At 32.6% G+C, this 19,443-nt stretch overlaps 1 protein-coding gene and 1 long non-coding RNA gene across 2 annotated transcripts; both read left to right on the plus strand.

Moving 5' to 3' along the window:
* The first annotated feature begins 15,592 nt into the window (after positions 1-15,592).
* On the plus strand, positions 15,593-16,271 carry LOC143073227 (uncharacterized). The gene is made up of 3 exons (XR_012977441.1): positions 15,593-15,625; positions 15,863-15,962; positions 16,138-16,271. It is a non-coding gene; the product is annotated as an uncharacterized LOC143073227 (long non-coding RNA).
* A 357-nt stretch (positions 16,272-16,628) lies between these two features.
* Positions 16,629-18,210, plus strand: LOC143070607 (uncharacterized). The gene is made up of 2 exons (XM_076244843.1): positions 16,629-16,659; positions 17,168-18,210. The coding sequence occupies exons 1-2, from the start codon at positions 16,629-16,631 to the stop codon at positions 17,887-17,889; spliced, it is 753 nt and encodes a 250-aa protein (XP_076100958.1). The 3' UTR covers positions 17,890-18,210.
* Positions 18,211-19,443: the final 1,233 nt, after the last annotated feature.

The following is a 19,443-nucleotide window of genomic DNA, read 5'->3' on the forward strand; positions in this document are numbered from 1 at the left end:
GACTATATTGATTCTAAATCGACAAGTCTGAAATGGTCTGAAATTTACTTGAAAATACTCGACTGTAGTCTGAGCCATACTTAACAGTCTGAACTTGTACTCTACCAGTACTTAACCAGTTTATACATGTGCAAGTCTAAACCATGCTAGACCTAGTCCGAACCATACTCGACCTAGTCTGAACCATACTTGACCAAGTCGTACCCAACCTAGACCTATTCTTTGTATTTATCATCTGAATTTAATCAATTTAAGAATTGGTTTTACAAAAATGAAAGGAGTAGGTTCAGTAAGACCACGTTTTGGCCCCAAAATATAGCAGTTTTACAAACTTGTTAAAATGTAAATTTTGAGTTATTTATTGGAAACTAGAATGCTTCTGCTACATAAATCTGAACAGTTTTTGACCAAACAATGTACATGTATCGTGTACTAGCATCATTACGTCATGCTAATTTACTGAAATCTTCACAATTTTAGCATTTTAGTTAAATTTTAGATGGTTTCCGTCTTAAATGAATGTGGCCGCATTTGTGTTCATTCTTTATGTTGAAATGTAAGTTGTATTTGACGATAATACATAACATATATAAAGGTTGAGGATGAACACGGATGCGGCCACTTTCATTTTGGACAAAAAAACATCTGAAAACAGACATTTCTTGGCATATTTGATAGATTTTTCACATTTAAGCTAGAATTTGAGCATTTCAAATGAGAAAATAAGTTAAAATCTTTTCCATAAACTAATTGAATCAACTGAAATAGACACTTAAGTGTTTAAAAAAGTCTAAAATCTTTCGTCAGATGAACTTGAAATTTGAGGCCAAAATCGGCCCTTACCGGACCTACTCCTTTGAACAACTTGAAATTAAAAATGTATTCAATAAAGTATTGAAAATAATATTTAACAATAATCAATCATAACATAACTTCAACTCTTACATGATTATATATCTTAACTTTAATATATAAATAAAATAAGCTGATCAAATGATCTCAAAAATTAATTGTGACTTATATTTTCAATGTTATTCAAAAATGTTTGAATGTTTCAGAAGTATTCTATGGTAGCTCGACTCTTTTCAACATTAACTTAAGCCTAGTATAGAGTTGAGTTTAGTTATTAATGCAGTGAATATATGTTTTTATTAACATATATATAAATATAAAGCAACTTACAAAAAATAAAAAAAAATGAGACCTTTGTCTTGTTTATTGAAACCAAGAATTTGATATAATCAAGATAATAGAATTTCCATAGCAATCCTTGATAACCTTTTTAAAAAAGGAAATGTGTTCCAAAGTAACAGTAAACATGTATTTCAATTAAATTTAAGTATCTTTTGGCAAATTAAAGACATGTCATACAAAAAGCCCTTTAATATGGTTAGATTACCTCAGTAAATGTGTGTTTTAGAGGTAAAAAGAAAGCCACATTTTCTGAAAGTCGTGAATTACTTATTTAGTATATTCGAAAGGCCTTGTTAATCAGGATGTTGCAATTTTGAATAAATATCATTTAGAATTTTTAAAATACATCTGACCAGGTGTGATCTTATTAATGACTTAGCCCAGAACAGAGGTAAAACTGTATACTTCACCACTAATCAGAAGAACAATTTTATTAATGTTTTGAATATATTTCTTATTGATATAGATTATACATAATATAAAAAAAATGATCCGAAATTATAATAATAGATGTAATTCTAATATAAGGTAAAACAACTCATTGATTTTGTTTGCTGTTGTTATACAATATTATATATTTCAGTTAAAACGAAATTTATGTTAACAGTTAAAAAAGTAAAGGTTATTTGTTCCAGTATGGTTCAGACTGGTCGCGTATTGTTCAGACCTTTGGTTAAGTATGGTTTTCGACTGCAAAAATATGTCGAGTACAGATCGAGTACAGGTCAAGAAATAGTTCAGACTATTTTCAATGGCAAAGCTGAGAGTTAAGTACGATTAAGTCGAGTATGGTTCAGCCTGGGGTTAAATAATTTGAAATAAAAGTCAGACCAATTTAGACTGGTCGGGTAAAAAACGGTTTAGCCGAGTACAAATATAGGCTATTTCAGACTTTTACTGGTTTGTGGTGTATTGTAAAGCTAGCCGGAATTAAAATTGATGTCAATAACATTCATCGTTTCATCTGCGTTTGATGAAGTGATGTGTGTGATTAATAGAACACGGGCAAAAGATACCAGAGGGACAGTCAAACTCATAGATCGAGATTGTGACACTATATAAACTTCTGTGAATATTCAATATGATTCTGCTATTTATAGCAATAAACAATCTTATATAAATAGGTGTCTTCTGTAAGTTCCATCTCTTTTTTAACACTATTCAAAATTAAAATTTAAAAAAAAGGTAACATGTAATACTTCACCAGACTCAATCAGCAAATCAAAATAGCAACCACTTGTGTTCCAGCAGCCAATTTTATTGAAATGTTTAAAAAGCAAAAAATCTGTATAAGATTCTAAAGTTCCAAAAATCTCAGAATCTTGGACAAATATAATTTATCAGCGGAATTCGACAATTTGACTCCCAAAAGATTTCAGCCCGTTTTGAATACCAAAAGTTATAGTAATTCCTTTTTTCGGAGGACACATTTGTTTAATGAATAAAAGTACAATTTAAAATCGGGTTTTCGTTCTTTTACTCGTGTTTTGATTCCTCATTAGGAGGTACAGAAACAATGTTGGAATATAAAATAAAAAATAAATGCGTTTTTTTTCTCGAAAATACGTTATTGGGCAACTTTCAACCATTATGGTGGACAGACCAGTCGGCATCCCAGAACGATATTGAAGTGACGAACTGCCTAGGTCAATACCTTTGAAATGAGCCAGGTATAGTTTAGAACTTTACAGTAGGGTTATGCTAGGGAGTACCGAATGTGTGGTGTGCATGTAAACTATGTCATTGGGCAACTTTCAACCGCTGTACGGTACATGTACACAGAGAGAGTACTGATTATCATACTCCAAACACTGTGTAAGAACTTGGTGTCACACCAAGAAATTACAGCTACTGTCTACAAATATGTGGAGGAAATTGAAAAAAAACTTGGAGTATTTCCTCCATAAAATCCCTTAAGTGTGTAATACCTTGGTGTGGTTTCTCCGAAAATATGATTTTAATTGCTATAAGTACCTTTGAAGTGTGCCAGTAGTTGTTAACTGCAAAAACATACCTGCGCGTTCTCAATAAAAATTTTACAGTGTGTTGTACTACTTTTGGGACAAATTATATCAAAATTACAGAAAGCTTCATCGGCTCTATCTCAAAATATGGATAATTTTATGTTAACGGGGTCTTGAAATCTTTTGACAGCTTCTGAAGTGCTAATTTTTAACCTTTTTCAACTGGACCAAATCACTACTATCTTTAAAGTTCATGACCCAAATATTTTGACATTGTCATTTCATCCCTTGACTTGTTATTTTAGGCATAAAACATGGAGAAATACATTTGGAAGGGGTATAAAAAAAAATTGGCAAGTAACACACTGTCCACACTAGGGATTACATTCGTGAACAACGAAAATCAAGGGACGACAATTGTGGTCTCGGACCTAATAATGTACAAATGAGGTAAGAAAGTAAATAATTTTCCAATCATTTTTTGGAGAGAAATCTGCTGCACAGTGGGATACTTTGATATACCAGAACCAGAATTGGGAGTATATGAATGTGTCCTCCTTGTGTGTATTGTAGTGGTCAGATGGGTCTGGATTCCAGCAGAATATTAAAGTGGCGAATAGCCTAGGTCAATGCCTTTCAAATGAGTTAGGACTGGTTCATAACTTTGCCGTAGGAATACGCCATGGTGTAGCGAATGTATGTGGCAATTTTGAACCCCTGTGTAAGCCAGACGGGCCCAGATTCAAGAAATATGTATGTAGCAAATTGCCTGGGTCAATACCAGTACTGTAGAAAAAGAGGTCTATTAAAAAAAAGTGAAAGTGAAAGAGAAAATGAAAATGACGTCATATTATAAAGTTAGGGTAGTGACGATATTTAAAGGTAGTGGTGTAGAAGTGAAAGAAGTATTATTTAAACCTGTATCAAATTACGAAATCACATTACAGTCGTTTTTAAACTAATGTTGCCAAAGGCAGATAACTTTGTTGAATCTCATTAGATATTCATGTGTCATTGTACCCGCGACTCCATGATCTAAAAGCTTAATTTATACATTCTTTGGGTTAACAAGTTATTCACACTGTTTTCACATTATTGTTGATTTAATGAATGTGTGATGCATTTACTTTACAAATGAAGATAGGCACAAAAGAGTTGAATCTATTTGCTACAAAACGGGGAAATTGTATTTAAGCAATTAAAGTGATATATTTAGATCAGAGTTGGTTCAGTTATGCAGACCAACTTGTTGCATGCGTGGTCAAGGCTATTTTGATCATTATTTTTGTGAAATGTGTACAAAAAAATAAAGCTTCTCACCATAAATTATCGTACCTTAGGCGTAGCTCAATATTATCCTCGTTTCATGGGTTTTCGTGCTTTCAAGAATTCGTTGTGACGTCACATATTCCATTGAAAAAGCATGCATAATACAAATTAATATGACATACAAAAATATAAGACATGACAATAATAATATTTAAGATACTTTGCTATTTTACCATGGCGCTTTCTTACGACCGATTTGTAGAGACTCCATGATAAGTTTAGTTAGCATATATTCAAAACCTGTACGATAGCCCAAACGATAATGATATTAGAGATACATTGTACATGTACAGTCACATGTGATCAGCGCTGTTAAAATGGTACACCTGTACCATAGTTATGCTGGTGCCAAACTGTCGTGTTAACTTATCTACAAAGCGGTAAGGTTTGATTCCGAGATAGTACGTGTTTTATCTGTTAAAAATAATTTGACAAAGATCCAGTTTTAAATTATCGGTTGTAAGTAAACATATCATAATTTATTAATTGCTTTTATCTTCTTTTGTTGTTCTTTGTTTATTACTTTTATCGTCAAAGTTGGATATAGATTATTTTCTACAGAATGATTTAACTTGTCCCGTCAGACAAGCTGATGTGGTTGTTACTTGTGCGACTTTTTTCCCCTTAGGTACCAGACAAATCGACACGCATCAATGCTGAGCACTGCAGTGATTAAAAGAGATAAGTTTTTTTTACAAAAATATAATGGATGACGGATGCAAAGTTATGAAAATAAATGACTTGACCAAACCAATCAGTTGAGCAAATAATGTGAGACAATTGTAAAGTTGATTGATGGACAATTTCGAAGTTTAAATGTTGAGTAATCAGAAATTGTTTTGATAGTATTTAATATGTGAAACAGTATTTTTTGTTAGAAATAACAAAATTTTGCACACATACAAACTTTCAAATTTACCTTTCACATCTTCCCATATATTGACTAAGAAAGACATTGAACTTCACAGAGAATTAAACAGAAACATTTCTCTTCATATTTGTCTAGGCTAACTGCATGTCCTATGGATATGTCACTGTGAAATAAGAACAGAATGGCCCATACCTTGAGCTGGAAATGTTTATCATCTTTAGGGGGCCTCGGTAGCTAAGTGGTTTAAGTAGTTACTACTGTAGTCAATAACCAGTCAATACTGAGGTTGCAAGTTCGAACCCCGCTCGTGTGGCTGCACTCGACTCTATCTTAATTGACTCAGATTGTCAGTTTTCCTTTCGAAGGTCGGTTGTTTTTTTTCTGGGCACTCCGGCTTCCTCTCCCAATAAAAACTGGCCACACCGAAATAGCCTAAATGAGGTGCATAAAAGTGGCGTTAAAACACCAAAAATCAAACATCTAATCAATATAATATTTATTTTGTTTGCCAATATTCCCTATTTATTTGTTTATACCTTTATTCTGCACATTTTTCCTATTATAATCTTTTTTGTAACCCCCATATAAACCCTTATCGATGCAAACACTATTGTACGATGGTTCACATGTATGCAATCTTTTTAAATTGGAAATTGTTGTTGTCAACTCATGAATTTCAGAAAAAAATATATAATACTTAACACTTAAATCAACAACAATAATGCGTCAATAGTCCGCGGAAGTACTTTTTATTACGCTTCTGAATATAATGCATATGCCTAGGAAAACGGTATTATTATATTTTCCCAAATTTAGGTTGGCCTTTTGTGTACCCACGGCAGGTGAAGGATTTAACAATGAATAACTGCAATGTGCCATTATATTTACAATATAAATTGTGAAAGCCATTGAAATATTTTCTAGAGAATTATTCAAAAAGACTTCAAAAATTTCATACATTTGGTGTAAAATGACGATGGCCTTTTTGTTGTTTTGGTGTACAAACCTTTTTCGACTGATTTTTATAGTTCGTTTTTATGTCGTACTGTTACACCACCGTTCCAGGTCGGGCGAAAGTTGGGATCCCGCTAACATGCTTAACCCTTTCACATTCTGTATGTGTATGGCTGTCCCAAATAAAGAGCCTGTAAGTCAGTGTTTGCCGTTTGTGTATGTGTAACATATTTGTTTTTCGATCATTTTTTTGTACTTGAATTATGCCGTTTGTTTTCTAGTTTGAATGGTTTTACATTGTCATTTCGGGCCCTTTTATAGTTGACTATGTGGTATTGGCTGTGTTCGTTGTTGAATGCCGTACGGTGTCCATTAGTTGTTAATTTCTTTATCATTTGGAGAGTTTTCTCATTGACAATCATACTACAGATGGGTGCGGTCCTAACCTTGACAAAAGTTAACTTTGAGTTAACTTGTTGACTGCTTTCTAAGTTAACTTGAGAATTTTTAAGCAGTCAAGCAAGTTAACTTCGTTGTTACTGGACCAGACCTACGGTCTGCTTTTTTAGGACTGCTGCAGACCTATCGACAGGTCTGCTCCAGACCAGACCTGTGGACAAGTCTGCTTTTTACCAGTCCTAAGGACAGGTCTGCTCCAGACCAGACCTGTGGACAAGTCTGCTTTTGACCAGTCCTGAGAACAGGTCTGCCTCAGACCAGACCTGTGGACAGGTCTGCTCCTGACCAGACCTGAGGAAATGGTCTGCTTTTGACCAGACCTGTGGACAAGTCTGTTATTGACCAGACCTGAGGACAGGTCTGCTTATGACAGTATATCGTTATAAGAGTTTTCATATCAGACTTGAACTTTAATTAAAATACGTAAACAACATTCGCATTGTTTTTCCACAGATATCATTTATTATTTACTCGCTAGACATTACTAGATATTATACAAATTCTCTTTTTTTTATTTGATATACATGTATTCTTAAATAAATAAAAAAAATGCCTATACAAACACATAGAGTGTTTTTTTTATTATAAGGCGGATAGAAAGGTTGTCCAACGCTTCGGAGCAATATTCACGGGATATCAACAACATTGTCGACGTTGCTTCGTTCCCCGTTTTTTACCTGTCCCTTCCTTAATTTTACTTTATGCATAAATTTGTACACGCATGGATATTTCATTGTTATTTAACTTGTTTGCATTGGATCAACTGTTCTATTTTCCGCAGAATATTCTAACATAAATTGTACAGTGTCCGTAAGCATACGGTGTGGTAAAACTATCAACAATCTCGTCAAATTCGTCAGATTGATCAAGAGATTTGTCTTTGCCGATTAATTGAGATATGGGACGTCCTAGAATTATACTCAATGCACACTTTGATGAAATAGTTGCCACTTGAGGTTTAACTATAAGCAAAATCAATCAACCGACATAATAGATAAACAGTATACTATTTCCAGAAGAGAACCTTTTTTATTAAACCATTGTAACTAGGGTAGTATTTACAAATTAATACACCTTAATATTGCTATTTGTCCGCCATTGCTTGATATCACACAGGTTCCCGTAAAATTTGGATGTCATCAAACAAAATATCTGACGCCACAATTGAAAAGTGATTGTTGTATGCGTCCAAATTCAATCGACTGGGTCAGCCGGGATTAGCTATAAGTTGTATTCAGACATGTCAATGTTGGACGTACTTTGATGATGCGGCATAATAGTTTTGTTTTACACACCATCATGAACTACTATATATATGTAGTGACTGTTATTTTGAATAAAGAGATGAAATGCTGACACTCTCATTTTATGAGGATTTTTTTTGCATTTATATAGTTTCCCAATATTATTGATTACATGTACATTTATGGTCCTACTAAAAACTCCTGATATCAAAAACATTGCTGATCAGCTATGCAGGTATATAGATTTACAAATTAAAGTGCACATATGGTCAGTTTTGGTCAATGCGGTCTAATAATTTTGTTGTACAAGTCAGCATGAGGTATCAAAACTACTAAAATTTGTTACGTATCAGTATTTTGGGTAAAGAGAGGACATGCTGGCACCCTAAATTTATGCGAACAAAAATTTGTTCTTATTATATTGCAATATTGCTGTCCATTATATTATACATTGAATCCTGACATAAAAAATATGGCTGATTTACTATGCGGGTATATAGATACAATTTACAAATTAAAGTTCATATATGGTCAGTTTTGGTCAACGTGGTCAAATGATTTTGTTGTACAAATCAGCTTGAGGTATGAAAACTACTGAAAATTTGTTACGTATCAGTATTTTGAGTATAAAGAGGACATGCTGGCACCCTAAATTTATGCGAACAAAAATTTGTTCTTATTATATTGGAATATTGCTGTTCATTGTATTGTACATTTAATCATGACATAAAAAATATGGCTGATTTACTATGCGGGTATATAGATTTACAATTTAAAGTTCACATATGGCAGCATATGGTCGGTTTTGGTCAATGCGGTCTAAAAATTTTGTTGTACAAGTCAGCATTAGGTATCAAAACTACTGAAATTTTGTTACGTATCATTATTTTGAGTAAAAAGAGGACATGCTGGCACCCTAAATTTATGTGAACAAAAATTTGTTTTTATGATATTGGAATATTGCTGTCCATTGTATTATACATTGAATCCTGACATAAAAAATATGGCTGATTTACTATGCGGGTATATAGATTTACAATTTAAAGTTCACATATGGCAGCATATGGTCAGTTTTGGCCGATGCGGTCAAATAATTTTTGTTGTACAAGTCAGCATGAGGTATCAAAACTACTGAAATTTTGTAACATATATCAATATTTTGAGTAAAAGGAGGACATGCTTGTATCCTAAATTTATGCGAACAAAAATTTGTTCTTATTATATTGCAATATTGCTTTCCATTGTATTATACATTGAATCCTGACATAAAAAATATGTCTGATTTACTATGCGGGTATATAGATTTACAAATTAAAGTTCACATATGGTCAGTTTTGGTGAACGCGGTCAAATGATTTTGTTGTACAAGTCACATGAGTCAGCTTGAGGTATGAATACTACTGAAGTTTTGTTACGTATCAATATTTTGAATTAAAGGAGGACATGCTGGTATCCTAAATTTATGCGAACAAAACTTTGTTGTTATTATATTGCAATTTTGCTGTCAATTATAATTGTACATTGAATCCCAACATTAAAAATATGGCTGATTAACTATGCAGGTCAAAAAAAATTTATGATAAAAGAGATGATTTTTCATTTCCTATTGTTAATTATCCATTTTTAGATGGTGACGTTCCCTTGTCACCATCTTATGGTGTTTATATATCTCAACTTGTACGATTCGCTCGTGTATGTAACAATGTATTAGATTTTAGCGAGAGAAATTTATCTATTACTGAAAAATTATTACACCAGGGTTTTCGATATCACAAACTGGTCAAAACATTTACTAAATTTTATCACCGGTATAAGGAAATAATTCGTAAATATAACTCAACATGCAGACATCTTATACGTTCAGGTATTTCACATCCAAAATTTTATGGAAATATTCTTTATAAAGCACAAAAATGTCAGTATTCTCCTCAGAAACTAACAAAACCTTTAAATAGACTTATTAAAAGGGGATATAGTTACGATACTGTTGTCAGGTCATTAAAGATTGCATATTTTGACTTTAACATTGATTCACTGATAGGGTCTTTGCATCGGAACTAAACACATTTATTTAAAAAAAAAAAAAAAAAAAAAAAAAAAAAAAAAAAAAAAAAAAAAAAAAAAAAAAAAAAAAAAAAAAAAAAAAAAAAAAAAACAGTTGTTGGCATGACACGGGTTATGTTCTTCTCATATATTTTATGATAGTATGATACTAAACCCCTAACGGGAGGGATTGTACCTGATATTCATATGATGAAGACATAATCTTTCAATCAGTTTAATTGAGGTCTGGAGCTGGCATGTCAGTTAACTGCTAGTAGTCTATTGTTATTTATGTATTATTGTCATTTTATTTATTTTCTTTTGTTACATCTTTTGACATCAGACTCGGACTTCTCTTGAACTGAATTTTAATGTGCGTATTGTTATTCTTTTACTTTTCTACATTGGCTAGAGGTATAGGGGGAGGGTTGAGATCTCATAAACATGTTTAACCCCGCCGCAATTTTGCGCCTGTCCCAAGTCAGGAGCCTCTGGCCTTTGTTAGTCTTGTATGATTTTAATTTTTAGTTTCTTGTGTATAATTCGGAGTTTAGTATGACGTCCATTATCACTGTACTATTATGCATATTTTAGGGGCCAGCTGAAGGACACCTACGGGTGCGGGAATTCTCGCTACATTGAAGACCCATTGGTTGCCTTCGGCTGTTGTTTGCTCTATGGTCGGGTGGTTGTCGCTTTGACATATTCACCATTTCCTTTCTCAATTTTAGGTATATAGATTTACAATTTAAAGTTCACATATGGTCAGTTTTGGTCAATACGGTCAAATAATTTTGTTGTACAAGTAAGCTTGGGGTATGAAAACTACTGAAAATTTGTTACGTATCAGTATTTTGAGTAAAAAGAGGACATGCTGGCACCCTAAATGTATGCGAACAAAAATTTGTTCTTATTATATTGGAATACTGCTGTTTATTGTATTATACATTGAATCCTGACATAAAAAATATGGCTGATTAGCTATGCGGGTATATTGATTTATAAATTAAAGTGCACATATGGTCAGTTTTGGTCAATAAGTTAAAAAAGTTTTGTTGTACAAGTCAGCATGAGGTATCAAAAATACTGAAATTTTGTTACGTATCAGTATTTTGAGTAAAAAGAGGACATGCTGGCACCCTAAATTTATGTGAACAAAAATTTGTTTTTATTATATTGTTATATTGCTGTCCATTGTATTATACATTGTATCCTGACATAAAAAATATGGCTGATTTACTATGTGGGTATATAGATTTACAAATTAAAGTGCACATATCGTCAGTTTTGGTCAATGCGGTCAAATAATTTTCATGTACAAGTCAGCATGAGGTATCAAAACTACTGAAATTTTGTTACGTATCAGTATTTTGGGTAAAGAGAGGACATGCTGGCACCCTAAATTTATGCGAACAAAAATTTGTTCTAATTATATTGGAATATTGCTGTCCATGCTGTTCCTTGTATTATACATTGAATCCTGACATAAAAAATATGGCCTATTTACTATGCAGGTATATAGATTTACAAATTAAAGTGCACATATGGTCAGTTTTGGTCAATGCGGTCAAATAATTTTCATGTACAAGTCAGCATGAGGTATCAAAACTACTGACATTTTGTTACGTATCAGTATTTTGAGTAAAAAGAGGACATGCTGGCACCCTAAATTTATGCGAACAAAAATTTGTTCTTATGATATTGCAATATTGCTATCCATTGTATCATACATTGAATCCTGACATAAAAAATATGGCTGATTTACTATGCGGGTATATAGATTTACAAATTAATGTGCACATATGGTCAGTTTTGGTCAATGCGGTCAAATAATTTTGATGTACAAATCAGCGTGAGGTATAAAAACTACTGAAATTTTGTTACGTATCAATGTTTTGAATAAAAGGAGGACATGCTGGCACCCGAAATTTATGCGAACAAAAATTTGTAGTCATGTGTGTAAATGAATTAAACTATTGCAGATTGTGACTTCATAGTTCAAGGATGTATTACTAACAAGGGCGTATACAACTAACATCAAATATACTTCTTTCCAAAGATATACATAATAAAGTGCAAATATGGTTGAATTTGATAGGTATTGGAATATATATATTTAGTGCCCGTTATCATTGTAACCAAGATCGTTTTTATAATTGATTGATAGTCAGATCACAGATAAATTTCTGTTACAATGAAGTTTTATGCGTACGTAATTTTCAACTAATTCATTTTGTATTTAATACTGTTTATAAAACGGAAGTATTAATTTTACTTTATTTTCGATGTTTACACTACGAAACAAAGATATTAAAAATATTTTTTAAAAATCGTATAGAGCGGTCCTGGTTACAAGTTAACTTAGTGTTGAGCAGACCAGTCAAAAGTTAACTTGGGAACAGGTCTGGTTTTGATCGGATTTGTCAAAGCAAAAGTTAACTTATGTTAACGTTGTGGCAGGACTGGTTTCGAAGTTAACTTATGTTAACTTTATGACAGGACTGGTTCCGAAGTTAACTTATATCAATAACGGACCTGTTTCCAAGTTATCTTTTTGGCAGACATAAAAATAGTCCTAGGACCAAGTCCGCTTTTCAAGTTAACTAGATTTTGGTCCTAGGACTGGTCAGAGCAGTCCTAAGTTCGGTCACAGGTTAACTTGGACCAGTCCAAATGACTGGTTATCAAGTTAACTAGCTGTACAGGTTAGGACTGCACCCATCTGTACATCTTCTTTTGTAGTTGGTCATGTTACTTTTTGGCTCAAATTTAAAAAAAGAAGTATCAAGTATTAACACCACATATTACTGTTTTATCCGGGTCTTTATTATAAAAAGTCGTAAATTTAAAAAATGTTAGTATTGTCCAAAGTAATAAATTTACCAAACACTGTGATTAAATGTTTACATCTCACTTGTACCAGGGTGAAAGGGTTAACACTTACACAGTTGTTAGACTATTTTCACTATCATTCCTTTGAACACAAATAACATTTTCTTTCCATTATGTCCATCTAATGGTTAGCCATATTCTCGTCAAAATTTTGAATAGTAAGTTAACATTGAAATATGTTAGGCATATATGTCAAATAGCGAGAAATTAGTATTTAACTTTAAACGAGCTCACTGTTTTGTAATTTTGTACTAAACAGGTAAAAATATATCTAACCCTAGCATGACAACTAAAATATTGAACAAATAATGTGGGGCTGACTTATTTGTTGATTCATAATAGAGAAAATTAAATACCAACTTCGACATTAACCTAGATTGAAATATATATATGCCATATGAATTTTAAATCTAATGTATTGACTTTTGTATTTCATCCTGTGGTAATGGAATTTCCGTTTTCGAATTTTCTTTCGAGTTCAGTATTTTTGATAGAAAATGTATTTCGCTTTTATCAAATGAAAGCACATAGAAACAAGAACAGGAAATGTCTCAGCTTCGAAACGAGCCATCATACATATCCAAGATAACGATATGGACTGAGATACAAAAGAAAATATTACCATTACCGCCTATAGATAAACAATTTTGAACATTGACCCAAGATACAACAAGATACCTAGCAGCTCCTAGACTGATAAATGAATAATTGCACCTTGTACACCTGATTGTGAAAATGAAGGTCTTTTATATATACATAGTTATTACAGCTAGTTTAAGATAAACAGTATCTATAAAGATCAGCCACTATTTTCACTTTTGCAATGCATTACTGGTACAATCCTGGACACTTCTTTCAAGGTTTGAAAATTTATTCTTCATTGCACTCTAGCAAAGACCCATCAAAATAACATGACCAAAATGACACAGACATTAACAACTATAGGTCACCGTACGGCCTTCAACAATGAGCAAAGCCCATACCGCATAGTCAGCTATAATAGGCCCCGATAAGACAATGTAAAACAATTCAAACGAGAAAACTAACGGCCTTATTTATGTAAAAAAATGAAAGAAAAACAAATATGTAACACATAAACAAATGACAACCACTGAATTACAGGCTCCTCACTTGGGACAGGCACATACATAAATAATGTGGCGGGGTTAAACATGTTAGCGGGATCCCAACCCTCCCCCTAACCTCGGACAGTGGTATAAAAGTACAACATAAGAACGAACTATAAAAATCAGTCGAAAAAGGCTTAACTTATCAGATGGACAAAAATAATGACCACGATCCTTTCCTCGATATTGATATCTATATCATTATTGGAAAGCTTAATACTAAAATTTATGATAAAAGAGATGCTTTCTCATTTCCTATCGTTGATTATCTATTTTTAGATAATGACGTTCCCTTGTCACCATCGTACGGTGTTTATATATCTCAACTTGTACGATTGGCTCGTGTATGGTGTATGTTAAATGTTATCATCGGTATAAGGACATCATTCGTAAATATAGCTCAACATGCAGACTTCTTATACGTTCAGGTATTTTACATCCAATTTTTTATGGAAATATTTTTTACAAAGCACAAAAATTTCAGTATTCACCTCAGAAGCTAATAAAACCTTTTACTTATAGGGTCTTTGCATCGGAACTAACCACATTTATTTAAAAACCAGTTGTTGGCATTACACGGGTTATGTTCTTCTCCTATATGTCATGATGGTATGATACTAAACCCCTAACGTGAAGGATTGTGCCTGATTTTCAAAAGATGGAGACAATAAGTTTAATTGAAGTCTGGAGCTGACAAGTCAATTAACTGCTAAAAGTCTGTTGTTATTTATGTATTATTGTCATTTTGTTTATTTTCTTTGGTTACATCTTCTGACATCAGATTCGAACTTCTCTTGAACTGACGTTTAATGTACGTATTGTTATGCGTTTACTTTTCTAAATTGGCTATTGTTACCACATGACTTGCATCATCCTGCTATTGAACAGCTTTTATTTGAGGAGACGTCAGCTCTTATAAATAAGTCTTTTAGACTTGCTGGTCTCCGAAAAGCTAAGACAGGAGGACTGAGAAAGATCTTGGATAATTTAGGGTGTTTGGCAATAATTTGCCAATAGACAACTTTCGAGTTAATCCATTCCGTCAATGTTTCTTTGATTCTTTTGTACCTGAGTCACGTGATATCAATGAACTTGGGGGCATGTCTATTTCCGGTTTGTATTGTTTACATTGGAAACCCGGGAAATTTGCAATTGAAAAACATGCCCAAGTCTTACTGTGCAGCGGAGGGCTGCAATGCAGACGAAAGGAAACGAGGAAGATACGGATTTATGGCAGGCATACGTTTTTTCCCGTTTCCCATACCTGCATATCAAAAAAAGAGATGGACTGACTTGATAAGGCGAGATAATTTTGTTCCTGGCAAGTTCTCCCGTCTGTGTTCTCGTCATTTTATTGATGGAGAACCAAGTGTGCTGCACCCGTATCCAGAGCTTTTCGCTTATAATAACTATAAGGAAGTTGATGACCAAAGGGGAAAATCTTCAATCTTGAAAAGGGAAACCACAGTTACACCACATTCACACAGCAATGATACTGATGTTAGAGAGGCTCCTAACATAAAACAGACAACTTCAAGATCATACCTGGTAACTACTTTCTTTAAAGTTTCAAAAATTTTAATACAAGTTTTTTCTGTTCTTTGAACAGTTTGAAAATAAGACTCCAGGTAGAAAATTATATAATTATTCTTATCTTTTTGGGGCTTATAAGATAAGATAAGATAAGAAAACTTTATTTTGTTTCGGCATGAGTACAAATAAGGAACACAAGCTCTAAGGAGCTTTTGACCGAATATATTAAATAATATGTATTGCTTATTGCAGGTTGATGAAGAAGGCAACTGTCATACTATATTTTTGCCAGTTTCAAATGAAGTGACTGTAGAAACCACCAAGAATCAAACTAGCAGTGAAACAATGTTTCGTAAGTTTATTTACATGATTTAAGCTATTAAAGTGTACCCAACATTATATCTAACTGCAAGAAAAATGTATGTTTTTCTTCATGCTGTCTAATTTTATAGCTAGAAAAATACATTATTGTTCTTTGGGTTTACTTTAAAGAATTAAGACTTAATTTAGTATACAATATTTTTCAGAGATGCCTTTACATCATGAGTACATAAATCCAATTCCTTATCGTCCTACATTTTGTGACAGTGAGACCCAAACAGATTTGTCAATGAATGATATATTTGAATTAGAGGCTAACATAAAGCAGATGAAGTTTGACCAGGAGAATTAAGTCAAGACAGAAGAAAAACCTTGTTTGACTGCTGAATTTGTAGACAAAATTACTTCTACAGACAAGAATGTGTCATCATACCTTGGCATTCCTTCAGTAATGGCTCTTCTTGGAATATTTAGTAAATACAAAATACAATAATTTGCATTAAACCATGTAAATTCAGGGTTCCCATCATCTTTGCAGTAAACAGTCAGACAGTTTTGAAAGATTTTAACGTCTCCAAGTCTCAAATACACTCTAGTGAGAATCTTTATACTGTTTGCAACTCAAATCAAATCATTCAACTGATCATAAATATAAAAAAAACTTCAAATGAGCATTTGAAAATAATCTCATATTAACATGATTCTTGGCAAATCTTTTGAATCTTCTTGTAAGTATTGGCTTCGTTCATTGTTGAAGGCCATACAGTGACCTACAGTTGTCAACATCTGTCATTTTGGTCTCTTGTGAACAGTTGTCGCATTGGCAATCATACCATATCTTCTTTTTTTATATTTAAATGATTCTAAATTATGAAGACCATGTGGTATGTACATGTAATAACAAAAAATATAACTGAGGACTATACATTGTTGTTCTGTATATGTTTATTAGTTTATTTTGTCACTGTGTTGCTGTATAATTGACCTATACCAATCATTCTATATTGATACTTTAAACCTTTCACTTCCATATGAGCCTGTGTTAGCAAAATTCATTATCTTCACTTATTTTTGTAACAGGTTCAACACACAAAGACAAAGTGTAACTCATCATATTTATAACATCACCTTTGACCTTGTTCAATGTATTTTTATTGACTTTTATGGCTCTTTCTTCTTATTTTTAAGATTAATAATGTGTCATGCCATAGACTGATAAATATTATTTGTTTTCAGCTATACTTGACAAGGCATCCCCATCATTGAAGTACTGGAGGGGACATGAAGGAACACATCATGATGCAAAATACCAGTTAGAGAGCTCAACAAAAAAACCTGGTCCTTCAAGAAAACTGTCTCGGTACAATGAATTTTTAATTACACTTTTGAAAATCAGGTTGGCTTTACCTTCATTTCTTTTGGGAGATATTTTTGGAATTTCAGAGTCAAGAGTTTCACAAATTTTTTCAACCTGGATCAATTTTATGAATACTGTTTTTACTCCTTTATTAAAGTGGCCAAATTCCAAAAAAGTCAGAAAACATCTTCCAAAATCTTTTAGAACAACTTTTCCTAAAACAACATGTATAATTGACTGTACCGAGATATTTATTCAGAAGCCGACAACACCATCAGCTCAAGCCCGTACATACAGCACATACAAGCAGCACAATACATACAAAATGCTTGTTTCTATTACTCCTACTGGAGCATTTAATTTCGTTTCGAATTTATGGTGTGGTAATGTATCGGACAGATACATCACAGAGCATTCAGGATTTCTTGATAATATCAAAGCAGGAGATGAAGTTATGGCAGATAGAGGATTCCTGATTCGCGACTTGTTACTGGAAAGGAAAGCAACTCTGAACATTCCTCCTTTCACCAAAAAATGTGCTCAAGGAAAAGGCAGATGTCTTTTGAGTAGAGATATTACAAAAACTAAAAAAATTGCTTAACAGAGAATTCATGTGGAACGAGCCATTGGACGCTTGAAGAATTTCAAGATTTTATCAAATACTTTACCGTTGAGTCTTAAACCATTGTCAAATCAAATAACCAAAGTTTGCAGTTTTCTGTGTAACCTTCAATCACCTTTAGTAAAAAAATAATTATAAATTTGAAATTCACATTGTTTATTACAGTTTCTTCTTTTTCATACACATACATGTAATATACAAGATCTTCATTATTTGAAATATATATATGGTTTATTAAATCCATGTGTTTACTGGTTAAAAATGAATTTTTAGCTTTTAGTTTATCATTGAAAACTCTTTTTCAGCTACAAACATCTCTTATATTTCAGATAAATATTTTTTGGAAATTCAGTTACAGTTAGGCAAAAGAATTGCTTATCTTTCCATGTTTCAAATTGAAAAAAAAATATTTGAGAAATTAATTTAAGATTGCACTTAAATGCCACTATTTCTTTTTATTTATTGATTGCTGTCTTACTTTTCATTAATTGTTTTTTGTATTACTTTTTCAATAACCTTTCACGGAAATTCAATTATACCCTTTATTTAGGATGTGTTTTAATATCAAGATGTACCATCAAGAGTAAAAATAATAATTTTCTTCCTCATTTTTATCAATTTAACAAAACTGGAATATTTTTTTGTATGCATCATATTAAATTTAGGTACATGTACAGTCTTGATTGTGTTAAAAGCTTTTAAATTGAATAAATTCAAATGTAAAGTACATGTAGGACATTGTAAAGTTTTTAGATATATTATCTATTTAAACAGTTAATTATACTTTGATTGACGGCATCTGTTACTTGCACTTTTCTTTTTACATTATGGTCACTCAATGGTAATTTAGTCAGATTGTATAGCTTGTACAACATATTTATGGAAAAATTTCTCACATTTTACAATGATGTCATTGTATTGATTTTTGTCAAAAATAATTCTGTCGACTGCAATACCTTTCTTTGTGAAAAATACAAAATCACACCATTGCCTTTTACAAATCCCCATCTGACCTTGTATTTGGGTATGCCATGAAGATGATTCCTTTAGTCTTAGACAATTGTTCTCATCTTTGTACACATGGTAATGAGAGTCTAAGCAGGCATCTAGAGGGTTTTCATTTTGATGCATAAAACTGCACTTAATTTCCAATAAACCCTTCCCACAACAGCTGCAAGACACTACTCCATCAGGGGTGGCTCCCATGAATGGAAACTCTGTACAAACATAAAGACCACTATTGTCAATTTAAACATTTTTGTGTTTTGTCCTATACATTTCATTGTAAAATTGTCTAGCCACAGGTTCATTCCTTTTGCCAAAGTTAACTGAAGGACATGACAACATTTTTTCCTGTCCTAATAATTTCTTTAAAATATAGTTGGTAGGTTTATCATTAAATCTGAAATGACAGACAGAATGAAACAAAGAAGCTGTTATCCAACCCTTCCTATGCTCAAACCATGCATCATTGTCTGATTGCCCCCTTGTTAATTCCTCAATTTTAGAAATTATGCTGTCTGAATAGACAGT

The sequence above is a fragment of the Mytilus galloprovincialis genome, chromosome 1 (genome assembly GCF_965363235.1).
Source record: "Mytilus galloprovincialis chromosome 1, xbMytGall1.hap1.1, whole genome shotgun sequence".
Classification (NCBI taxonomy): domain Eukaryota; kingdom Metazoa; phylum Mollusca; class Bivalvia; order Mytilida; family Mytilidae; genus Mytilus; species Mytilus galloprovincialis.